This window comes from Marmota monax, unplaced genomic scaffold, assembly GCF_021218885.2.
Source record: "Marmota monax isolate L192 unplaced genomic scaffold, Marmota_monax_Labrador192_F-V1.1 WCK01_AAM20220418_F8-fsc00148, whole genome shotgun sequence".
NCBI lineage: Eukaryota > Metazoa > Chordata > Mammalia > Rodentia > Sciuridae > Marmota > Marmota monax.
In genome coordinates, this window is record NW_026693034.1 from 184431 (window position 1) to 210169 (window position 25739).

At 37.1% G+C, this 25739-nt stretch overlaps 1 protein-coding gene across 1 annotated transcript; it reads right to left on the minus strand.

Moving 5' to 3' along the window:
* On the minus strand, window positions 1–25481 carry LOC124098813 (cytochrome P450 3A9). The gene is made up of 13 exons (XM_046453773.2): window positions 25306–25481; window positions 23369–23462; window positions 22293–22345; window positions 20662–20761; window positions 18432–18545; window positions 18080–18168; window positions 17249–17397; window positions 10457–10584; window positions 8812–8878; window positions 5150–5310; window positions 3609–3835; window positions 1146–1308; window positions 1–563 (listed from the first exon to the last, which is right to left on the minus strand). The coding sequence occupies exons 1-13, from the start codon at window positions 25374–25376 to the stop codon at window positions 468–470; spliced, it is 1512 nt and encodes a 503-aa protein (XP_046309729.1). The 5' UTR covers window positions 25377–25481; the 3' UTR covers window positions 1–467.
* Between the last annotated feature and the right edge of the window lie 258 nt (window positions 25482–25739).

Genomic DNA, 25739 nt, shown 5'->3' on the forward strand with positions numbered 1-25739 from the left:
TAAATTTTATAAGGATATGTTTATTGACTTTCTCATTATAAAACTTATCACAGCATATTTCAAAGAACACATCATATATCAATGTCACTACAAAAGCCACCACAACCACCCTCATTTTCCTTAAAAATTGTTGACAAATTTGGTGATAATTATTGATTCTCTGATCAGAGCTCAGGAGGAGCTGCCAGGACTAACTGGCAGTGAGAGGAGAGAGACCATTAGACCCAGAAAGGGTGAGTCTTTACATCTGGCACTGAGGTGGGCACCTCCTTTCCATCACAAAATAGATAATACTCTGCAAAGACCTTGAGCAAGCTCAGCAAAGGTCCAGCATCTCTTATCATTCATCAATTGAGGAATATAGAGTCAATCTTCATTTTGAGTTTTCTTCACAAAATACATTTTTGTTCTCTGATGTTATGGGTCCCAGGCTCTGAGGATAGCAATGCACAAATCCTTAGGGAAGTTCAGGCTCCCCTTATTGTTACATCTCTACACACAGCCTTCAGAATAATGGGCTTTTGAGGTTGAAGAAGTCCTTGTTCGGCTAATTTCAGGGGAATCTGTAACATATAGACAAGAATTTGGAGAAGCAATGAATGAAACACCAGGAACCAAAACAGCAAAGTAGAGAAGATACATTATGCCCAGAAATGCTCCACAAACATAAAACTACTTTTAGTATCATGTACTTTGAATTCATCCTACTCATTCTCTAAGGTGTGTCATGATTGGATAGTAAAATTATTCATTTATCTGAAAAATTATTTCATAAACATTTATCCTGTACAAGGCCTGAGACAGGGAGGTTCTATAGGTTCTGGTGAGGAGATCTTCTCTCAAACATCAGAACCCTGTGGTCACCACACCTCACGACTGTGCACAGGGTCTCTCCAGGAGACTTGGAGATGAATTTACACTGTGCTCAAGTTCACTGTCCACACACTTTGGTCTTCATAAAGCCATAGACTTAGAGCCCCCATGGTGATGAACTCTAAAAATCTCAAAGATGGTGCAAAAGTGACTCACTGGACTATAAATCTAATAATTTAATGATGAATAAGCATATATTTTTCTGTGACTAGGCCCCTCTGTTTGGAAAAACATCTTGAAATAAAACATTATTTATATGAAAATCTACTGACCTGGGTTTCCTTACAAGTTTGGAAGGAGAAGTTCTGCATTACTTTGACAAGAGCAACTTTCATGTTCATGAGAGCAAACCTCATGCCAATGCAGTTTCGAGGGCCATTTCCAAAGGGCATGTATATGTACGGATCAATGCTGTCCTTGTTTTTCTTACTGAACCTGGTTCCACAATAGATGACAAGTCAACAAAACATTAAAACCACAACAGTTACTTGTTTCAGTTTGTGCCTTAGACACCCACAAGCAGTGGTGTAAAAGATGATTTCTGGGCTGGTCATTGAAATCCAGCTGTGGTTTTGCTATGAGAATTGTTAAGCTATGGAGTTTTTCCACCTTTCTCCCCCTTAGCCTATAGGAGTTTCTCCACCTTTTTCCCCCTTAGCCTATAGGATCTTTCAGTCTTTTTGAGATGAGATAAATGCTATTTCAAAGGAAATCATGGTAAATTGAGACAGTAAAGGAAACAAAACACACATAAAATATAAGGAGTATAAGAGTGAATACATAAAATGAAATGAGACAGTGGTTATGTAGGTTATGGCACATGCTATAAAATTTGAAAACACAGACACACACACACACACATGCATACACACAGAGTCATGGTGCCATATCTGAGGAGAATTAGTTTTAGCATCGGAATAAACAAAATCCTGCGTGATCAAGTCTCTTATAAAAACAATGGGGAACTACTTGTATAACCTATGCACATCCTGAAATATATTTTAAATCATCTCTGGATTGCTTATAATAACTAATAATATTTAAATACTATGTAAATACTTATTGTATTAGACTGTTTAGGGGAAACTGACAAGAATAAAAGTTTATTTAATAAGTTGAAATTATAGATGCAAAAACCATACATACAGGGTGAGCACAGTGGCACACGCCTGTAATCCCAGTGACTTGGGAGACGGAGACAGTAGGATCCCAAGTTCAAAGACAGCTTCAGCAATTTAGCGAGGCATTAAACAACTCAAACCCTGTCTCTAATAAAATACAAAATAGAGCTATGGATGTGGCTCAGTGGTCGACTGCCCATGAGTTCAATTACTGGTACCACCCCAAAAATCATACATACAGAAGTTGAATGCATATATTATCAAGTGCTAACAAAAATCAAATAAAATATGATACAATCTAATTTTGCAAAAATATCTATATATACATAGAAATATGTTTATGAGAACATGATCATATTATTAATTCATGATTATTTAAAGAATTTAACAAACTAAAACGTTTATTCTCAGCAAAAGAAATAATTTGTGAGGTGAATAAAGAGCCTACAGCTTGGGTAGAACATCAATCTCTAGGGTATATAAAGAACTCAAAAGCGAAGCACCAAAAAAAAAAATAACCTAATCAATAAATGGGGCAAGAACCTTAACAGACACTTCTCAGAAGAGGATATACAATCAATCAACAAATATATGAGAAATGCAAATCAAAACTACTCTAAGATATAATCTCACTCCAGTCAGAATGGCAGCTATTATGAAGACAACAATAAGAGTTGGCAAGGATGTAGGGAAAAAAGTACACTCATACATTGCTTGTGGGACTGTAAATTGGTGCAGCCAATATGGAAAGCAGTATGGAGATTCCTTGGAAATCTGGGAATGGAACCATCATTTGACCCAGCTATTCCTCTCCTCGGTTTATACCCAAAAGACTTAAAAACAGCATGCTACAGGGACACAGCCACATCAATGTTTATAGCAGCACAGTTCACAATAAACTGTGAAGCTAATCTAGATGCCCTTCAGTAGATGAATGGATTTAAAAATGTGGCATATATACACAATGGAATTTTACTCAGCATTAAAAGAGAATAAAATCATGGCCATTTGCAAAGTAAATGGATGGTGTTGGAGAAGATAATGCTAAGTGAAGTTAGCCAATTCCAAAAAAACAAATGCCAAATGTTTTCTCTGATATAAGGAAGTTGACTCATAGTGGGGTAGGAACGGGGAGCATGGGAGGAACAGATGAACTCTAGATAGAGCAGAGGGTGGAAGGGTAAGGGAGGGGGCAGGGGGTTAGCATGGGTGGTGGAATGTGATGAACATCATTATCCAAAGTACATGTATGAAGACACAAATTGGTGTCAACATACTTTATATACAAACAGAGTTATGAGAAATTGTGTTATATATGTGTAATAAGAATTGTAATGCATTACATTGTCATTTATTTTTTTAAAAATCAACTAAAATTTTTAAAAAAAGAATTCAGGATAGTGAATGGACATAGCATTCGTTTTGTTCCTTGTCACAAATTCATATCATTTTGCAAGAAAATGTTATATTTATAACAGGAAAACTGTTTAAAATACAAAGACATATATAAAAAATGATTACATAGCTACCTGTATGTCATCTATGATAAGAAATACAAGGACATGCTTGGACAACCCTAGCCCAGGGCGGTTCCCTTTCCCAGAGGCCCTGTACCTTTCAGGGCGGAACTCCTCAGGCTCTGGCCAGTACTCTGGGTCTCGATGAAGAACATAGCTTGGCATCATCACCACTGTTCCCTTCCTAATGGGCACTCCATTGATTTCAACATCTTTCTTACAGACCCTCTCAAGTCTGCCAGCAATTGGGTACAACCTGAGAGTTTCATTCACCACCATGTCCAGGTACTCCATCTGTAACACGGTATCATAGGTAGCAGGTGCCTGAAGAGAAAAAAAGAGATTTTTTGAAATTCATGTTTAGAACTAACTTTAAACACAATCTACGTAGTTTTATTAAAGTGTTAGGAGGTCTCAAGAATAACAGAATGGTGAAGGAGAGTAGTACTTACAATTGCCTAAGCATTATAATAACAATCATGTCCATTTGACAACCATGTCCATGGCCCATTGAGAAGTACAGAGTAGTTATGTACATAAGAGACCTTTGGGACAATCCCAAATTCAGTGTGTAATATCCTCAGCATCATCATGTACTACTTTTTCTCATGTGAGGAAAAGTAACTAATAGAATATGACAATTACACTCAGGTAAAATATGTGAAAGTCACTGTAACCTTTCACTACAAAAATCATGTCTATTTCAAGGAAATAGAACATAGAAAAGAGGAAATAACCCATTATACATCCGGTTTTTTCTTGAATAATCCTGCTTTGAATATATATATATATATATAAACACACTATATCATGTAAAAAATGTTGGGAAAAATGGTAACTTCTACCCGAATACCACCAAAAGAAGGCTAAGATTGGATGGCACCATGTCACACAGTTTCAGTTCCAGAAAACGTTCTAAGGAGAACAGGAAGCCACTCTCAGCCTGACCCTCTGTTGCTGGACCCATCTTCTGGTTGTTCTTCAGGGCTTCATTGTGATCTCTGAAGAAGCTTTGTGCCCACTTCACTCCAAACCAGCCATGCCAGCCCCAGAGACCAGGTGTCTTGATATCTGATAGACTCCCTGTTTAGGCAGAGGTGTGAGGACAGCAGGCACAACATGTGGCTAATGCCTGGTGTGACATTGGAGAGGACACAAGGTAGAAGTAAAGTGTTTGGCTCAGGAGCCAGAAAACCTGACTCATCCCTTGGCAGCTTCTCTCTAATACATGACTAGAGTGTGAAGATGTGTGGAGCAGAGCAGAGTCGGCCTGCCCACCAAGCCCAGGCTCACTCAGCAGACAGCCAGGAAGGAGCTCATGCCACAGCTCAGCAGAGCCAATGATCTGGACACTTGAGTGACACATGCTTACACTCCCTAGGTATCATCATGGTAACTGGTAATGGGTTAATGGGTACAACTGAAATTTCACTCTTAAAAATTCCTTGTAGTTTTGGAAATAGCATTTTCTCCAAAATACTGTTTTCTCCTTCATTTGTCTCTTCAGATCTTTTCCAAATAGAGCTGGTGAAAAGAATCAGTGACTATATTTTGGACAAAGCCTCCTAGGAAGGGACGAGGAGGCAGTCTTGCTGAGGCTCCGCCTCTCTCCTCCCTCTCCAGGTACCATCTTCTCACCTTATTGGGCAAAGCCGCATCAATCTCCTGCTGCAGTTTGGTCTGGGCATCAGGATGGGTGGCCAGTTCATACAAAATGAAGGAAAGAGCACTACTAGTGGTCTCATAGCCAGCAAAAATGAAGATAATTGATTGGGCCACAAGCTCCAGGTCAGACAGGGCTAATGGAAGAGGAAACACAATTCAGGTAAATCCAGCAAATCACAACATCAGGGTTTGGATTAATAGAAATCACATTAAAACCCACAATCACCAGGCAGGACCATGGAAAAGCAGTTCAGGGTCATTCTCAGAGTGGTTTTCCCTCTCGTGTTTATCTGATAGAGGAGACAATGGAAAACTTTTTTTAATCCAGTTTTCCTGAGGTCTATACCACACTTGGACTTGGCTTCTAGCTGTGCCATTCTCAGCACCACCAAAGATAGGTAATTTCAAGAGACACCATTTCTATCTAAGATACACAGTATGATCAATATGTCCCTTAGATTTTGTGTAAGTAAAAAAGGGGATGATATTCTCATCCAGGAAAATTTTAAATTATTCTAGGTAACATATAGCTTGAAACACTGATTTGATTGTTTATAATACTAAGGTTTCAATGTGTGGTCAACTGAAGAATCTTTCATCTAAGCATGTTGGAGGAAATGTAAGGAAATATTGGGCAGCAAAGAGACTGTTGCTACTCAAAGCCTGGTCCATGGACAAGCAGCATCAACAGCATTTGGGAAATTATTAGAAACACAGAATCTCAAACCCACCCTACAACTACCAAGTCAAAATGTGAACTTCCATGAAATGTGATGATTCTTGTGCATATCTTCCCTTGAGAAGTAGGGCTCATGCCAGTGAGAGGCATCAGGTAATAGAAGACCTGGGGCACCTGTCTTCAAAATGGATGATCTCAGAATACACAGAAACTACACAGTAACACAATGTTATAAGAGTAGTCACTGACACTGATATAATGAATGTCATTAAAATAGCAAAAGAAAACTGTCAATAGAGAGACAGTAAACATGACACATGGGGAAAAAGTAGGGTGTATTTTAGTAAAACACAACACTATTCAGACACGAGTGAATGTCACCTTCCCTAGAACATGCCCTCTCTCTGCTCTACTTCATGCACACCAAACAGCTCTTCTCATAGAAGCTGACCTCAGTCTTGATTTTTCTCTTGACAGAAGCTAAGCACAATCATGAAATTAACTCATGTATCTTGGAATGCATCAGGACTTTTAGATACCTGGGGCCCTGAAATAAACATGGTCCCTATGCCAAACATGCAATTTGGGATAAAAAAATAATACACAAAACAAGTGTTTGAAAGGTCTACAGAGTTCAGATTTACTGATGTTTTTTCCTATGATGTTTTTCTATGATGATGTCTTGGGAACATCTAATTATGAAATCTTTTATCCCAATGAGTTTGAACCCCATGAAATAGGACTAAAAAGTCAAGGTTTGGGCCAGGTGCAGTGGCACACACCTGTAATCCCAGTGGGAGGATAAGGCAAGAGGATCACAAGTCCAAAGTTAACTTCAGCAAGGTGCTATACAACTCAACAAGACCCTATCTCTAAATAAAATGTGAAGTAGGGCTGGAAATGTGGCTCAGTGGTTGAGTGCCCCTGAGTTCAATCCCTGATACCCCACTCCCCAACGCCAAAAAAAGGTCAAGGTTTGAAGCTTGGATGTTTGCATTCGTAGCTACCAGCCATATGTGAATGTTTAAATTTTAATTAATTAAAAATCAATACACTTCAGTTCCTCGGTGGCACTAGCCACATGTCAAATAGACTGTTTCCATCATCACAGAAAGCTGAATAGAACTGGGTAGATACATATAGGATAGATGGATGGATGGATGATGATTTTCTATGATAATGTTATGGGAACATTTAATTATCAAATCTTTTATCCCAGTGAGTATGAACCCCATGAAATAGGACTATAAAGTCAAGGTTTGGGCCAGGTGCAGTGGCACACACAGGTAATCCCTATGGGAGGCTGAGGAGTGGATCACGAGTTCAAAGCCAATCTCAGCAACAGCGAGGCACTATGCAACACAATGAGACCCCTGTCTCTAAATAAAATACAAAGTAGGGCTGAGGATGTGGCTCAGTGGTTGAGTGCCCCTGAGTTTAATTCCTGGTAACCCTGTCCCCTGCACCAAAAAAATAAGTCAAGGTTTGGATCTCAGATGTTTGCATTCATAGGTACTAGCCACGTGTGGGTGTTTAAATTTTAATTAATTAAAAGTCAATACACTTCAGTTCCTCAGTGGCACTAACTACATATCAAGTGCTCAGTAGGCACATGTGTTTGGTGGTTATTTTATTGATGAGTTAAATTATAGACTGTTTCCTTCATCATAGAAAGCTAAATAGAACTGGGTAATACCTACAGGATAGATGGATATATGAATGGATAGATAGATAGATAGGTAGATAGATAGATAACATGTACATGTGAACATAAAAATATGTACACTGGGGCTGGGGTTGTGGCTAGTGGTAGAGAACTCACCTAGCACATGTGAGGCACTGGGTTTGGTCCTCAGCACTACATAAAAATAAAGGTATTGTGTGTACCTACAACTAAAAAATAATTTTTTTAAAAAAAAATGCATACACTGGCAGGCTGTAGTAAGCCCAGTCCTCATCTCTAGAATTAATTGCTCAACATTCAGGAATTTTTTCAGATGGTTGTCAAGGCACTGGGTACCATGAATTAGAACTGCAATGGGAGTATTTGTGTATTACAGAAATAAGCTGTAAATTAGGGAAAAAAATTTGAAGGAGAGAGAAAAATAGTTTATATCATTGGATGGGAGTAGATACAGAAATATTTCTTTCCTCTACTCCATGTAGAAGTATTTCATGTTAAAAATCTTGTCTGCTGAAAGTATCTAAAAGCAAAAATCCACAAGATGATCACAAATTTTGATTTCTAAATTCCATTAATTGCAAAAACAGAAACAAAGCTGTCAGGAGAAACAGAGCAGAAACCTGTAATATCTTAAATCAGAAAGCAAAAAAACACTTGGCAAATAAATAAAAAGGGCACAGAATACACTGTATGCTACTATAATGTGGATACATGTCATAGAATGTACAAGACCAAGAGCAAACCCTAAGGAAATCTGTGAACTTTGAATGATAGAAGTGTGTCAATACAGGTTCCTGAACTGTGATAAATATAACTCTCTGGTGGTGGATATTAAGAGTGAAGCATGACACATGGAGAATCTCTATTTTTCAGTTCAATATTGCTATGGCCAGAATAAACAGAAGCTACTTTTAAAACAATCATTAAAAAGGTGACAAGAATAATAGAGGACTCAGGAGCCTCCATGAAAGGGATTCCAGTGGACAAATATGGGAGAAATTGAGCATCAAAATAAAAATAGTAAGAAAATAAGTTGAATACAAATACCATGCTGGTAAAAGAAATATTTGTTTATATCAGCTTCAACATTTGAACATGGTTTTAGATGTGTTTCTCTAGGAAGTTCCTCAGGCTACTGTATATAATATCCAAGCATGGCCTTTCTGCAACTTGGTAGAAATGCTCTTCTTCCTCTAGAATCTCCTGCACATTTCCAGAACACACTTCCCTCTGAGTTTCCCCATCAGTAGATGAGATAACAACCTTGTTTACCTTTATGAGACTCCACATCTTTGGAATTCTGAGAATTTATCATAAGCTGAAGAAAATCCACCCGATACTAGAAACAGAGAGATTTCAAAGATAGAAGGTTAATTATGAAGTCAGAAAAAAATTAAGAGTGCAGAACTTATCTTTCCTTCTGAGACTATGACTTCTTTAAATTCAGAAGTCTAGCTGGAGTTTCCTAAGTCATCAGTGAAGAAAAGCATCCATCTATAAACTTTGGTGAGTAGGACATTTCCCTGAGTGAAAACAGGCTATGGTGTCCAACAGCTACTGGTCTTTGCTGTCCCTGCTTGTGAGCTTCTGTGGATTCTGAACACAGCCTCCTGGCCAGAGAGTGGCAAGCTTTGTCTCCTGTTACATTTGTTTGCTCAGGGAAGAGTCCTGGACTGCAATATTTTGTTTTACTGCCTTAATTCTTCACCAAAGATGCCACAGATTAATCTCCTGCCATTTTTAGAGCTCATCATCAGATTTTGGGCAAGCTTCTTGAAAGATCCCACCATGCTTGAAGCTATGAACTTTGTCCTGACACCTGGAGGGCCCTTCCTGGCTCCCTGGCCTGCACACATCCTTGTGCTGGGCTTCATACATGAGACAAAACCTTCACCTAAAGAACCCATGCCTGCTCCATGAGGGGCCAGACACTACCAGCTACCCTGAGGATGCCTTCTGTGGAGAGTTTTGTAAAGTGAGAGGTTTGGAAATGCAATGATTCTTTGCCAATATAAAATCTGATGAAATTAAAGCATCAAAAAAATAATTTTTATGTTGAAATTTTATCTATTGAAGAAAAGGGATATGATAAAATGTTTTTCTTCTATTAAAAAATCATTTCAACTGATATATAAAACATTAAGCTGTACATATTAACTAGGTAACCTGATTACTTTGATATATGTATATTCTGTTTGATGTTTATGTCAGTTTAAATACATCTTTAATTGCATTTATCATTTCCTGATGATGGATGTTTTCAAAATCTATTTGGCTCAATTAATAGGAACAATTTTAAAATAGTGCAGCAATAAACATGGGAGTACATATCTCTCTTTGACATTCTGATTTCACTTCCTGTGGCTAGATACCCAGTAGTGAGATTGCTGGATCATCTGTATTTTATTTCTGAGGGCCCTTCACACAGTTTTCCATAAAGGCTGTCCTAATTTACATTCTATTCAACAATGTACAAGGACTCCTTTTTAGAGTACTCGGGACTTTTTCTATCAGCAATATTTATGCCTTGACAAACTAAATTCCAAGCCCATCATTTAACTGTAAATGCTTTCTCTTTGGTTCACTATTTTTTCAGTATTTGGAATATAGAATTTTATTTATTTAAGTCTTTTTATTGGTTCTTTTTAGTTATATGAGAGTAGAGTCCATTTTGACATAATTATAAAAAGCATGGAATACATCTTACTCTAATTCAGTTCCCTCTCTGATTCATTCTTATATCTCAATTACCAGATGCTAAATTCTTTATTCTCTCCAAATGGAAACCCTATACTATTCTCAACCAAGAGTTCTTCATCTACCTTTTAAAAATATACAAAGAAGTATGGAAGTCATTCACCCATAGCAAATAAGTTATCAAAAATGAACCTCCTCTGTAACCACCACCAGATTTTACCTGTTGTTTCTCTTGAAGGCGACTTTCTTTCATTCTGTTTACAGCTTTCTTTAAAAAATTTGTGACATCCTTTGGAAACATAGAGATATTCATTGCCTCAAAAATTGGAGTAAGGAATGGAAATATTGCTGCAGGAGAAAGAAAAAACAAAGGACACTTCAGGGAAAAATGTAAAATTTACCTGGAGCAATTACATCTTTTCTACCAATCAGAAAAGTGGAAGTCATAAGGGTACCTAAAGAGGAACTGTTCCTTCTGAGACTGCTGATTGGGCTCCAGGCCACTGGCTGAGCAAGAGGATGTCATATATAGGGCCACCATCATAGTAGTGAGATCAGTGGCCCCTTCTGCCTCTGTGGCGTGACCAAAGGAGAAAGATGAAAACCCTGACCCCTTTCCCCTTCATGTACTGGAATAGAGTGTCTTTGGATAAAACTAGGCTTCAGTCTGAGGCTGCAGTTAATCATGCTCTTCAAGAAAGAGTAGTCAGGATGGGACCAACAGAGCATGTGTTCCTCAAGCACCACAGGAAGAATCCAGAAGGCATTATTAGAAAGAAAATTGGGAAACTCAAAGTATGGGCAAATTGATCAATATACACCTAAATAAACACTGGATGAAAGAAGAAATATAGTGAAAGAAATAAAGTATTGAAAGGGAAAAAAGGAGGCATAATATATCAAACTTGTGGAATGGAGAAAAAGCCATCATTGTGCAGAGGGAAATTCTTATCTATTACATAAAATAAAGAGCACAAATGAATGATCAAATTTTATACAATAAATCATGAAAAAAGAAGAGCAAATTAAACTTAAAGGAAAAAAGGAAGAAAATATTAAGGACCAAAGTGGAAACTAATCAAATAAAAAAATAAAATCAATAGAAGTAATTAGTGAAAACAAATGCAATTCTTTGGAAAAAAAAACATAACAAAATTGGCAAAATAATAGCTACACTGACCAGAAATAGAAAGGCTACAGTTACTAGCATTCAAAATAAAAACTAGGGAAATACGTAGAAAGAAATATAAAGACATTGTAACAATCAGATTATCACAACAATTAACAAATTACATAAATGAAATGGACAAATTCCTAAAAAGACACAAAAAACAGAAACTGACACAAAAAGTAATACAAAATATATATTTACATACATCAGGTGATGAGACTAAATTAGAAACTAAGAACTTTTGTACAAAGTGAAGCTCAGGTCCAGATGTTTCATGGACATTTCTACCAAACATTAAAAGAACTAATACCGATTCTTTACCTCTTTACAAACATTCATAGAAATATCTAGTATTTTTTAAATATAGAGTACAGTGAACACTTGTAAAAGATCGTAAAATACTCATATTAACCTAATCCTAAGACTTAACACAAAGATAACACAGGAGAACTACAAACTGACATATCTTATAATTATGGATGCAAAATCTCAACAGAATATTAGCAAATGAAATAATTTGTTGTTCTCTACCTCCACCTCTCTCTCTCTCTCTCTCTCTGTTTCCCACTTATCTGTCTCCCAAAGTCTCTTTCTCTCTTTTCTCCTGCTACTAGCCAACATCTTTTGATTTCTCTTTTATGTTTCCTAAGATCTAATAACTCTATATCCTCATCTCCTACCTCCTTAACATCTCATCCTAACCCCTCCCCCAAGTTCTCTCTTTGTCCACCATTATAAACTGTAGATCCTTTTGCAACCTACCTCTACATTGTTGATAATAATTAAACTCACCATTTCTGTCTATTGTGACAAAACTGTAAACATCTCAATAGAAGCTATTTGGTTTAATTAAGCCTGCATATTGTTAGCATTGGGATATGTTAATATTTATCTCTTCCTTAAAGGAGAGGTAATGGAATCCTTCAGGGACACTATAAATCTATTGATAAAAACTCTAATACATTGTATCTACACTGCTAAAGGGAAAGACACACAAACAATATGAAAAAACAAGGGAAGAAAGTGCCCCAAACAAACCAAGATACATTACTAGAACCAATGGCCAGCATAGCAGAAGACATGTCCAAGAAGGAGTTCAGGATGTATGTAATTAAAATGTTCTGTGAATTAAAGGATGATATAAAAGCAAACACAGGTAACAAAAGGTCATTTCAATAAAGAGCTACACAGGCAAACACAGGAAGCAAAAGATTACTTCAATAAGGAGATAGAGATTCTACAAAAAAGAAAAAAAGGAAAAGAAATCCTTGAAATGAAGAAAACGATAAACCAAATTAAAAACTCAATAGAAATCATCACAAACATACTAGATCACTTGAAAGATAGAACCTCAGACAATAAAGACAAAATATATAATCTTGAAAGTAAAGTTGACCACACAGTGAAGATGATAAGAAACCATGAGCAGAACATTCATGAATTATGGAATAACATGAAAAGGCCAAATGTGAAAATTATTGACAAAGAGGAAGGCATAGAGTTCCAAAACAAAGGAATGAACAATTTATCTAATGAAATAATATCAGTATCTTTTCCAAACATGAATAATGAATTGGAAAATCAAATACAAAAGGCTTATAGGACACCAAGTGTACAAAATCACAACAGATCTACACCAAGGCACATAACAATGAAAATGCCTAACATACAGAATAAGGAAAGAAATTTAAAAGCCACAAGAGAAAGGAATCAGATTACATATAGGAGGAAATCAATTAGTATCTCTGCAGATTTCTAAACCCAGACCTTCAAAGCTAGAGGGTCCAGGAACAATATATACCAAACTCTGAAAGAAAATGGATGCCAATAAAGAATCCTATATCCAGCAAAATTAAGCTTTAGATTTCATGATAAAATGAAAACCTTCCATCATAAACAAAAATTAAAAGAATTTACAACTAGAAAGTCTGGACTAGAGAACATCATTAGCAAAATATTCCATGAAGAAAAAATGAAAAACAACAATGAAAATCAGCAAAGGGAGGAAATACACTAAAGGAAAAGCCAATCAAAGGAGAAACCAAGTCAAGTTAAAAACCAAAAATAAAGCAAAATGACTGGAAATATGAACCATATTTCCCTGAATGTTAATGGTCTAAACTCATCAATCAAAAGACATAGACTGGAAGATTGGATTTTTTACAAAACCAACAATATGCTGCCTTCAAGAGACTTATCTCATAGGAAAAGACATCCACAAACTGAAGGTGAAAGGTTAGGAATAAATATACCACTCACATGAACTTTGTAAACAAGCACAGGTTTCCATCCTCATATCAAATAAAGTAGACATCAAGCCAAAGTTAATCAAAAGGAATAAAGAAGGACATTTCATACTGCTTAAAAAAAATCATCAACAAGAAATAACAATTATAAATACTTATGCCCCAAACAATGAATTATGGGATAACATGAAAAGGCCAAATGGAAAGGCCATCTACATTCATCAAACTCTTCTCAATTTCAAGAGTAAAATGGACCACAATACAATAATACTGGGTGACTTTAACACACCTTATTCACCACTGGATAGATCTTCCAAACAAAGAAACTATAGAACTCAATAATACAATCAATAACTTAGATTTAACAGACATATAGAGAATATTTCATCCATCAATGAGTGAATACACTTTCTTCTCAGCAGCACACGGATCCTCCTCTAAAATAGACCATATATTATGCCACAAAGCAACTCTTAGCAAATACAAAGAGAGATACTATCCTGCATGCCATCAGATTAAAATGGAATGAAATTAGAAATTAATGATCAATGAAAAATAGAAGCTACTCCAATACCTGGAGACTAAATAATATGCTACTGACTGAGCAAGAGATAGCAGAAAACATCAGAGAGGAGATTAAAAAATTCTTAGAGGTAAAAGAGAACACTGATACAACATATTGAAATCTCTGGGACACTATGAAGGCACTACTAAGAGAAAAGTTCATTGCATGGAGTTCATTCCTTAAAAGAAGAAAAAGTCAATAAATAAAGGACCTAACATTACATCTCAAAGCCCCCCCCCAAAAAAAGAACAATCAACACCAAAAATAGTAGAAGACAGGAAATAATTAAAATCAGAGCTGAAATCAATGACTGAAACAAAAGAAACAATTGAAAAAATTGTCAAATCAAAAAGCTGGTTCTTTGAAAAAATAAACAAAATTTATAAACCCTTAGCCACACGAATAAAGAGAGAGAAAACTTAATTAATAAAATTTGTGATAATGATGGAAATATCATGATGGACACATCTGAAATACAGAAGATAATTAGAAACTATTTTGAAAATTTATACTCCAATTAAATAGAAAATATCAAAGACAATGACAAATTTCTAGAGTCATGATCTACCCAAACTGAATCAAAATAATATACACAAATTAAACAGATCAATTTCAAGCAAGGAAATAGAAGACACCATCTAAAGCCTACATACAAAGAAGAGCTCTGACCAGACAGATTTTCATAAGACCTTCAAACAAGACCTAATACCAATACTCCTCAAATTATTCCATGAAATAGCAAAAGAGGGAACACTTCCAAACTCATTCTATAAAGCCAGTACCACCCTGATCCCTAAACCAGCCAAACACACATCAACAAAAAAAAATTTCAGACGAATATCTTTAATGAACATAGATGCAAAATGTCTCAATTAAATTCTGGCAAATCCATACTACAAAAGTGTTATACACATTTAATGCAATCCCTATTAAAATCCCAATGATGTTCTTCAAGAAATAGAAAAGGCAATCATAAAATTTATTTAGAAAAATAAGAGACCCAGAATAGCTATCACATCACTATAACAGACCTTAAACTATACCACAGAGCTATAGTAACAAAAACAGCATGGTATCTGCACCAAAATAGACTTGTTGACCAATGGTACAGAATAGAGGACACAGAGACAAACACACATGAATATCATACTAGACAAAGGTGCCAAAAACATTCACTGGGGAAAAGAGCCTATTCAACAAATGGTGCTGGCAAAACTGGAAATCCATATTGGCCCCAAAACAGACATGTAGAACAATAGTAAAGAACAGAAGATACAGAGACAAACCTACACAAAATCAGTTATTTCATATTAGACAAAAGTGCCAAAAACATTCACTGGAAAAAAAACCTCTTCAACAATGATTCTGGGAAAACTCAAAATCCATATGTAGCAAAATGAAATTAAGTCCCTACCTCTCACCATACACAAAACTTAAGTCACAGTGAATCAAGGACCTAGGAATTAGGCCAGGGACACTGCACCTAATAGAAGAAAAAGTAGACTCAAACTTTCATTATGTCAGATTAGACTCTGACTTCCTTAACAAGACTCCTAAAGGGCAAGAAATAAAATCAAGAAACAATAAATGGGATGGATTCAAACTGAAAAGTTTCTTATCAACAAAAGCAACAATCAATAAGGTGAAGAGAGAGCCTAAAGAATGGAAGCAATTTTTTACAACATGCACATCATATAGAGCACTAATCTCCAGGATATATAAAAAATTCAAAAAACTTAACACAAAAAAAACTGCACAACAAATAACCCTATCAATAAATGGGCTAAGGAATTGAACAGACATTTCTCAGAAGAAGATATACAATTGATCAACAAATATATGAAAAAAATGTTCAACATCTCTAGTAATTAGAGAAATGCAAATCAAAACTACTCTAAGATTTCATTTCACTCCAGTCAGAATGGCAGTTATGAAGAATACAAACAAAAATATATGTTGGTGAGAATTTGCGGGGGAAGGCACTTACATTGCTGGTGTGCCTATAAATTGGTGCAACCACTTTGGAAAGCAGTATGGAGATTCCTCAGAGAACTTGGAATGGAACCACCATTTGACCCAGCTATCTCACTTCTCTGTTTATACCCAAAGGACTTAAAATCAGCATACTACATTGATGCAGCCACATCAATGTTTATAGCAGCTCAATTCACAATAACTAAATTGCAGAACCAACCTAGATGCCCATCAACAGATGAATGGATAAAGAAAATGTGGTTCATATATACAATGAAATCTTATTCAGCATTAAAAGAGAATAAAATCATGGAATTTTTCAGATAAATGGATGGAGTTGGAGAATATCATGCTAAGTGAAGTAAGCCAATCCCAAAACAATAAAAGCCAAATATTTTCTCTCATAAGTGGATGTTGATCCCTAATGGGTGGGAGGGTCATCTGAGGAATGAAGGAAGTTTGGATAGGGCAAGGGAAACTGAGGGGGGATGAGTGTAGGAAAGATGGTGGAATAAGATGGACATCATTACCCTAGGAACATGTATGATGACACAAATGCTGTGAATCTACTTCATGTACAAGTACAGAAGTGAAAATTTGTGCTCCATTTGTGTTTTATGTAGTGAAATGCATTCTGCTGTCATGTATAATTCATTAGAACAAATAAATAAATAATTTCTTTCAAAAAAGAAATTAAGTACTCACAGATGATTCAGGATGGAAGAATTTGAAAACACACTGATAAATGAAAGAAGTCAGATATGCAAAGCCACATACCGTGGGATTCATTAATAGACAATTCACAGTATCAGCAAATTTATAGAGTCAGAAAAAAGATCCATGGTTCCTTAGGCTTGGGGAATAGAGAGTTGATAATGAAATGGTAGCCTGCTTCTGAGTTGACAAATGGTCACTAGTGATGGCTGAGTATATCTTTGTACTGAAAACCATATAATTGTATAAATTAAGTGGGGTAATTAAAAGGTATGTTAATTATGTATCAATAATAATCATTTGAATAGAGAGAGAGAACAAATAACATGGTAGTCCACATACTTATTGAGAGGAGCAAAGGGTCAAAGAAATCAAATTTTAAGAGCTTCTTGACTTTCTCCACAAAGGGATCTTGTGGGTTGTTCAGGGAATCGATGTTCACTCCAAATGATGTAGCAGTGATCACATCCATGCTGTAGGCCCCAAAGATGCTGAATAGAGAAAGACATGGAAAGTTAAAATCAGTGCCTCTTCCCAATCCTTCCACTACACATGCAGCAAGAAGTAGGAGTAAGTTCACATACCCAGGCAAGACAAGCAATGAGCCACACACTGTCACAGTTATCTGCTGGACTATGAGTCCATGATCCCTTCACACTGACTATGAGACCTTTATGAGTTGCAAATAAGGTACTTCCCTTGTGCCAGGACTGATGGGGACAGTGAGGTGAGTTAGACTCACCTTTGAACTCAAGAAGCTCACCCACACAGGAATCAGATCCATAATCAGACACACTACAGTAGCACAAATAGAATGTGGATGATGACAGTTGTGTACAAACTGAGCTTCAGCAGGACAAGGGTAGAATAACTGAGTCTTCCTATAGGGCTCAAAAAAGGTGACCTGGACAGTACTTTGTCTTCTAGTATATCAAAAGTCATAAATAGCAGCCAAACAAACCTTGATGGATACAAGAGAGATCCTTTCTCCCCCAGTTGCCCTGTCTCCTCCTGGGAGTAGCACCTTCTTGGATGAACAGTTAGAGTTGTGACTCCAAACTCTTGCTTCGTCTGCTCATTGCACTAGCTCAACATTTGGAATTCAGTTCAGTGGAAGGCAGTTGGAGGGGCTCCTGGTGGAGCTTGGAATGCCAGAGCTGCCCTGCTACTTACTCTTTCAAGTTGATAAACTTGCCCTTCTCTGATTCCAGTCTCATGTTTTTCACCAACATATCTCCATACTGGTTAATGATGGGGAACATCTAAGCACAAAACACAAGATCACCCATAGTTCAGTGAGGAGACTCAGTCCCCAAGGCTATGGTTTTCCCAGGATGAAGAAGTATGAGACATTTATAATGAATTTTACTATATCTCTTCTAAAATATAAAGACAAAAGAACATTTTTAGTAAGTTCAAATTCAGAGGACTATCCCTTGGAAAGGGACTGTGATCTATATCACTTTCTACCCACACCCAGATTTATTCTTTAAGTTTCCAGTGAAAAGCCCTCCTATTTTATTACCTCCTTGAGTTTTCCACTGGTGAAGGTTGGAGACAGCAGTGTTCTTATTCTCTTCCATTCTTCATCCTCAGACAAAGAGATGGCTTTTTTCATAAATCCTACTGGACCAAAATCCTAGAGCCCAGAGGAAAAGAGATTTTGTCCTACATAAATTTGGAGGTCTCAACAGTGGCAAAAGTTTGTTAAACAAGCATGATTTACTTAAAAAAATGTTTAGTGACTGCCTACTAGGTAGCTAGACCTATGTCAGACACTCATCAGTATTTATTCCAAGTGCCTAGCCTCCTGTGAGTTTGGAAGAGACACCCAGGCACCTCACACCATTTTTGGACTTTATATTGCAACCTTTGTTTAGATGTAAAATTCCCCTTGGTTGGAAGATTTTTCCAGGGGAATAGACTGGAAGAAGACCTAAGAAGACCTAGTACAACCTCCAGGGCTATGCAGAGCAGAAATGGGTTGGTGACAGATATCAGGTGTTCTTGGTCAACTGTATGTTACCTAAGATCAATTCTGTCTTTACATGCATTTACAGCATAAGTATCTTGATAAAGGGGTGCTTAGATACAATAATTTTTAAAATAATAATATTTGAAACTTAAAGGATTTGGAATATAAGTGTAATACAGGAAAAACACAAGTTATTAATGGAAGTTCTTCCAATATTTTCTACAAGGGCCGAGGGGGAAAGGAAGATAATTCTATTTTTCACCTGGGTGCTAGCCCACCAAAGCAAAACCCTTGAAATTTAGTTCCATCATCTAAAATACATTTTTGTATTAAAATGTATGCTTCCAGCCAGGCACAGTGGTGCATGCCTGTAATCCCAGCAGCTCGGTAGTCTGAGATAGGATGACCACAAGTTCAAAGCCAGCCTTGGCAACGGTGTTACTTACTATTTCAAGTTGATAAACTTGAGTAAATAAGTAATGGTGAGGTGTTAAGCAATTCATTCACTGTAAAAATTTAGGAGGTTAGGAACAGAGGGAAGTTTCTTCAACTTGACAAAGAGATTCTACAAAAATCCATTTTCTGCTAACAGTATACTTACTTGTGGCAAACTGAATGCTTTCTCTCAAGCATCAGGAATAATTCTACAATGTATGCTCAGTCATATACAGAAAGACAAGTAAAAACATTCATCTGAGTGCAGATTAGTGATTTGGACATGTTGGGAAGTAAATAGAGGCTGGATTTGGGCAGTGTGGAATATATGTATGTATTGAACATATTATCATACATTAATCAAAGTTTTTTAAAAATTTTTTGTGATGCTGGGAATTGAACCCCAGACTTTGTGCCTGCGAGGCAAGCACTCTACCAACTGAGCTAGACCCAGCACCCAAAGTTTTTAAAAAGTGAAGATAGAGATTGTATGGGAATACACACACACACACATCAGCCTCATCTAAAATTGGGGTAAACTTTGGAAGTTTAAGTCTATATCCTTCAAAGGAAATGTTCACTCTCCTGGCTCTTATTCAACCCCACACTGGAACTCCCAGCTGATGTCAGAGGAAAAGAAAAACAAATAAATAAAAGACATACAAATAGGACTTTACCTATTTGTAGGTGCAAACATTGACCAATGTGGTCAACACACAAGAAACCAGGCACATTTCTAAGGTTAATGAAGAACTGGTGAAAACACATTAAAAACACAATCTAAATCTACACAAATGTAGGAATGTGATACATTTGCACAGAGCTGCACACTCATACATATAGACACACAAAACAGGAAAAATGAAAATAAAAAGCCTAGATTGTATCAATTTCCTGTTACTATAGAAATAGGAACTTAATAAATATATAGTCATGTAAGAAATTATCTTTGGGTAAAACATAATAAATTATACATGCAACTGCCTGGTAATGTTTTTGGCAAGGAATGCCCTCTGAATTTATAAATATCTCAGGATAAAAATTGAGTTAATAAATAAATAAATAAATGTTACTTTGGGTTAGACGAAGGGGAACAAAGGGAAGGGTGAGGGGATTGTAATAGGAAAGACTGTAGAATGAATCAGACATAACTTTTCTATGTTCATATATGAATACACAACCAGAGAAACTCAACATTATGTCCAAACACAGGATTGGGAAGTTGTAGGTCATGTACGTATAATATGTCAAAATACATTCTAGTGCCATGTATAACTGGAAAGAATAAATTAAAAACTTAAAAATAACTAAATAAATGTTAAAATGTTAAAAAGTAAATGCTTACCCGTCGGTTAGTGAAGGCAGAATAACATTCTTTGATGAGCACTGTTTTGATAATGCTTGGCTCCGTAATAACCAAAACAGGCCGTCGACCATCATATATGCTGTGTTAGAAAATACGGCTGATTAAATCTAACAGGCCAGATTCTGCTGCAGAAATCCAAACTTTGATCCTGATGTTACCTATTCTACCTGCCTAGTCCTACAATATATAGCAACATGAAGTTCTCTTGGGGATTCTGACCACAGAAGCCACTGGAGTCTTCATAGCATAAAGGGTAATGTAGGTAAAGTAGGTAGGAAGAGAAATGTAGAGACAAAATACACCTCCTAAGAGATCATAATTAGAAATAGCATTGCAACACTTGTTAAATCTAGATGGTGAATATAATAGTATTGCCTACACTACTTTCCATAACTTATTTATTTATTATTTATTGTAATTGTAGGTGGACAGAATGCCTTTATTTATTAATTTTTATATGGTGCTAAGGATCAAACCCAGTGCCTCACATGTGATAGGCAAGTGCTCTGCCACTGAGCTACAGCTGTAGCCCATAGTCTCCATACTTTTCACATCGCAAAATATTGGATTATTCAAAAGGCTATTAGGTTAGTGAAAAAAAATTGAAGGCAGATAGTTGGCTAACTGGTCACAATTACTAAGTTTTGCAAGTGGTAGCTGGAGTGGAGCCTTTGGAGATCCAGCAGGGAATGTTGTGTCACTGAATCACATGGTATCTATGGGCCATGTCAACTGAGCAGAACACTGTGGTCAGCCCTGTGGCTTTCTGTGGATTGATGAGAGAAGATGGAGAAGAAGAGTCAATGTCTTCTACCACTATTTTTAGTGTAGAGCAAAATGATTACACCTCTTCTATGGCTCTCACCAAACCCCCACCAGCTCTGAAAGGGAATAGTTGCTACAATTAGCTGAGGCCACCCTCCAATATAAACCCCGTCAATCCACCAGGGAACTCACTGGTGGAACTACATTCTATGTCTGGTCTTAACGTCAAATGGATGAAGGAGAGAAAGAAATGCTTCCTTGAAAAGTCAACGCTGAAAACTTAAAAATGGCATATGAGCAACAATAATGATGACAATAAAAAAGAAGAAAAGAAGTAAAGGAAATGAAGAAAACTGAGCAGAAGGACTTCCCATCTGCTTCCCAGTACCTCCCAGCCATTGGTTCAAAAGCATATATTAAATCTGAAAATTAAATAAGGGAATTTTGCTTTTAAACATCAATGGAGGAAAAAGATGATGTCATAGACTTATAAGCCCACGATAAAAAAAAAGTTCTCAAATAATACATATTATTATTCAATAAAAGGAGTCAAAAACAAACAAAATGGGGAAGATTGGAATAACCAGACATTGGACATAAAGTAAGGGTAGGAGACTCTGGGTCATCAAAAGCAGGAGAAATGCCAAAACATGCAACACTCTCAACCTAAATCAGACTATGGAACCCGACTCCTGATGACATGCAGGACCCTTGGCAGGACAAGCCTCCAAGGACTTTGCAGCACAGAGGGTTGTATCCCAAAAGCTCTGGGCTGAGATTGTCCTCACACATTGGGGTGCCACATCATAACAAGTCTACCAAAGAGAAGCTTCCAGAATACTCACCCCCATGTTTTTCCATACTTTTTATAACATTCTGCATCAAAATTAAAAAAGCCCTAGGAAGAAGAACAAAATGAAATTCCATTATTGTTGTAAATGTACTGACATCACATCAAATGACGCAAATCCCATGAAATCAGGCTTGCTGTTCCTAACAGGTGGTTAGAGAGAAGCTCTTACTCAGAGGCTTCTGAGGAGAAAAGAGAAAATATGCAATATTTAAAATGAAATATGTAAAGTCACTTAAATTTTCTCTAAGTATTATACATACTCAACTAATTGCCCTTGTCTATGAATACAACATGCTTGTCTTCTGCAGTATTTCTTCTTCTACTTATGTTGTCTCAGAAATACTGGGACCTTCTGAATTATTACCTCCATGGGTACATGAGGAAACCCAGGGTGAGGAAAAGTGAGTGTTTCCCAGGGCCATCTTTTGTCTCCTCATCCAGAATCATTTTAATTTATCTCATGTTGTCTCTAAAATTCTGGTAGCATTAGGAAGTTAAAGATACCAGCAACCTCTTCTAGCCTAAGAGATTTATGTTGTCACAATCATATTGTTGAGTAAGTAAGTGAGATAGTGAGCAAATAAAAAGTGGACTTGCTTTCCTGTGTCAACCTAGGAAAAGGGGAGATGCTACTTCTCTGCACATAGAACACAGGTAGACACTGGCTCTGAGTTTTCATCATAGAAACTAAGCAATTAATCTTCCTCATTTGTAATATTTCAACTGTGCAAATAAAGCATCCCAGAGGTATGAGTGTATCTTCCTAGAATCTGCACTGAGAAAAAAGAAAACTCTGTGAGAATGCTCTCAGTCTGAACAGAAAGTCCACAGATTACAGTGTGTTTGTGCCAGAGTCCTGAGCTCATCAACAGAAGTGAACCTGACACTATGAGGAGTTGTAAACAGAGCCCCAGGGTAAACCAGACTGTGCTTTGGATGGGGCCCTCACACAGTTTCCAAACCTTAGAAATCTTGAAACTTCTCTCATGGAGCTGAATTTCTACTGATGTAACTAAGCAGGTGTGTGCAACTATAAGAGGCAAAACAGGGAGCTCAAATGATACTCACCCGGCGATAATTAAGAAGAGTTCCAAAAAAGGGCAGAGGTGTTGGCCCTGGAATTCCCAGCTTCTTAAAATATCCATGTGAATAGGTCCCATATCTACAAAGTGGAAGAGAAATCCAGGTCAAGGGATTGTGACTGTGTGTATATAGAGACTCACGAGTCACTGATTCAAGAATGGGAACAGTGAAGCCAGGCAGGTAACATGTAGGCCATAAATAACAACAAAAACTCCAATGGCCCTAATTACATCTGCTCATCATCTCCTCTCTCACATTCCCTGAGGGACCACAAAAGTCATATTAATTAGCTCAAAGCAGCTAATTCCATCATTAGGCTCCCAATGCTACAGTAAGTAGCTGATATAAGTCCTCCAAACATGAACTTGAAAATTCCTGAGCAATTCAGCCTAGATTTCTTCCAGGTCACCTCATTTGCTGATGTCAGTTTAGGAAGCTGACTTGATACCATCATGTTGGCCCCTCTAGGGGCCTCCGGTGGGGGCTGTCCCCACTCTTGGTCTCCTTCCCTGAGCAGAGAGGAATAATCTCCCACTTTTTCATAATTCCTATCTGGATGCCTTTTATTGCATCCCTGGTCCACATTCTCCCTTACTCATCTGCTGTAATAGATTAAGAACACTGGCATATGGGAAACTGTTGAGTAAGAATAACCAGCTGGGCAGGTATATTTAAAGACATGTGCAACCTACGTCATGGATGCATATATTAAATTAATATTTCTTCAATTGTTCAAAAAAGATGAGGTCATTTTTAAACAGATTGGTTTTCACAAATACAGAATCCTATTTTGACCTTCAGAAGGAACAAGAGGAACTTACCTCAAAGAAATTGAGCAGAATGAAATTAAAACATTTCCATTAATTTTAAAATGCCACTGGAGGGAAAATTGATGTAACAAAAGCCTGAATATTACCCTTTACTTCAATTGTTACAACCAGGTTTATATTTTCTATTTTCACATCACTATAAAAGTGGATTTAAGATAGAAGTCAAAGGTCTCCTTGGGGCAATGTCTTCTACCCTCAGTCAGAAATAACTGCTCTCTTCACCTGCTCCATTAAACCAGGAATCCCACTATTTTTTAAATATATTTTAGTTGTAGGCAGATACAATACCTTTATTTTATTTATTTATTTTTATGTGATGCTGAGGGTTGAACTCAGTGCCTCACACATGCCAGATGAGCTCTCTGCCACTGAGCTACAACCCCAGACCAGGAATCCCACTATTTAAAGGAATTCTTCTACTAGATTATTTTATTCATGCTCCTGTACTGGAATATCATGGGAAAATGTTTAAAATACAAAATGGGCTTATTAACTTTTGTCTCTTGAGGCTGCCATTAGATTTCAAATCAAGGGAGAAACAAATCTCTACACTGATGCTAACTTAAGGAATAAAAGTTCCAAATTTCTCCCAGGTCTTTGCTCAATAGTTTTATCATTCAGAAGTAACTGCATAATGCAGGATGAAGCATTTGAGTTTTTGGAGGGAGGACTGTTCCAGGGAAAGGGAAGAGAACAGAGAGAAGAACTGAGTCTGAGCCTGTGGTAGCACCTGGGGTGCACTTGGTGCATTTTATAAATGGTGCTGGGACGTGGGGAGGAGGAGCAGGAACCACCTGTTCCACAGGAGATGAGCCTCCTACACATCTCTTGTAGTGCACATAGAACACAACAGATAAACAATGACACAGAAAGTTGTGTAAACCCCTCTTTACCCCCAGAATTCTGAAAGTTTGCAAAGAGTGCATCACTTTTCAGAAGGTGTCCAGTTGTTTGTAATCCGCCTCTACAGAACTCTAGGTCCAAACTGAGACTCAATCAGAAGTTCATCCCCCAAATCAAATTATGTTACTAAAACTCCTATTCACAGAAATGAGAGATTTGAAGAGGAGAGGAACTGGGACAGTTACTCACAGATAGAGGAGCACCAGGCTGATTCCCAGGAGAACCCAGGTTTCCATAGAAAAGTTTGGGATCAGGTCCATCACTACTTTCCTTCTAAAATATTCTCCTCTGAGTTTGACTTCCAGCTATGTGAGCTATCTTTTCACAGGGGAAGGTGCCAAGCTTGCGTTCTGTGAACAGCTGTGAGTCAGACTGGCATATTTATATGCTGGGAAAGGAGGCGGGGTTGGGTGTACAGCCAATAGAAAAAAAAACACCTGTGCCCCACCCACTATTGCAGAAGCAAGATGCCCCCTCCACCTTGGCAGTTGGCAGTGAGTCATGAGACATACCTACCTTGATCTTTGAGCTCAGGTTTATAAAAATTAATAAAAACTTTGATCAGTGTTATCATTATGCCCTAAGGTTATTGCTTCTTATCAGAAACTCAAGTGAAACATTGG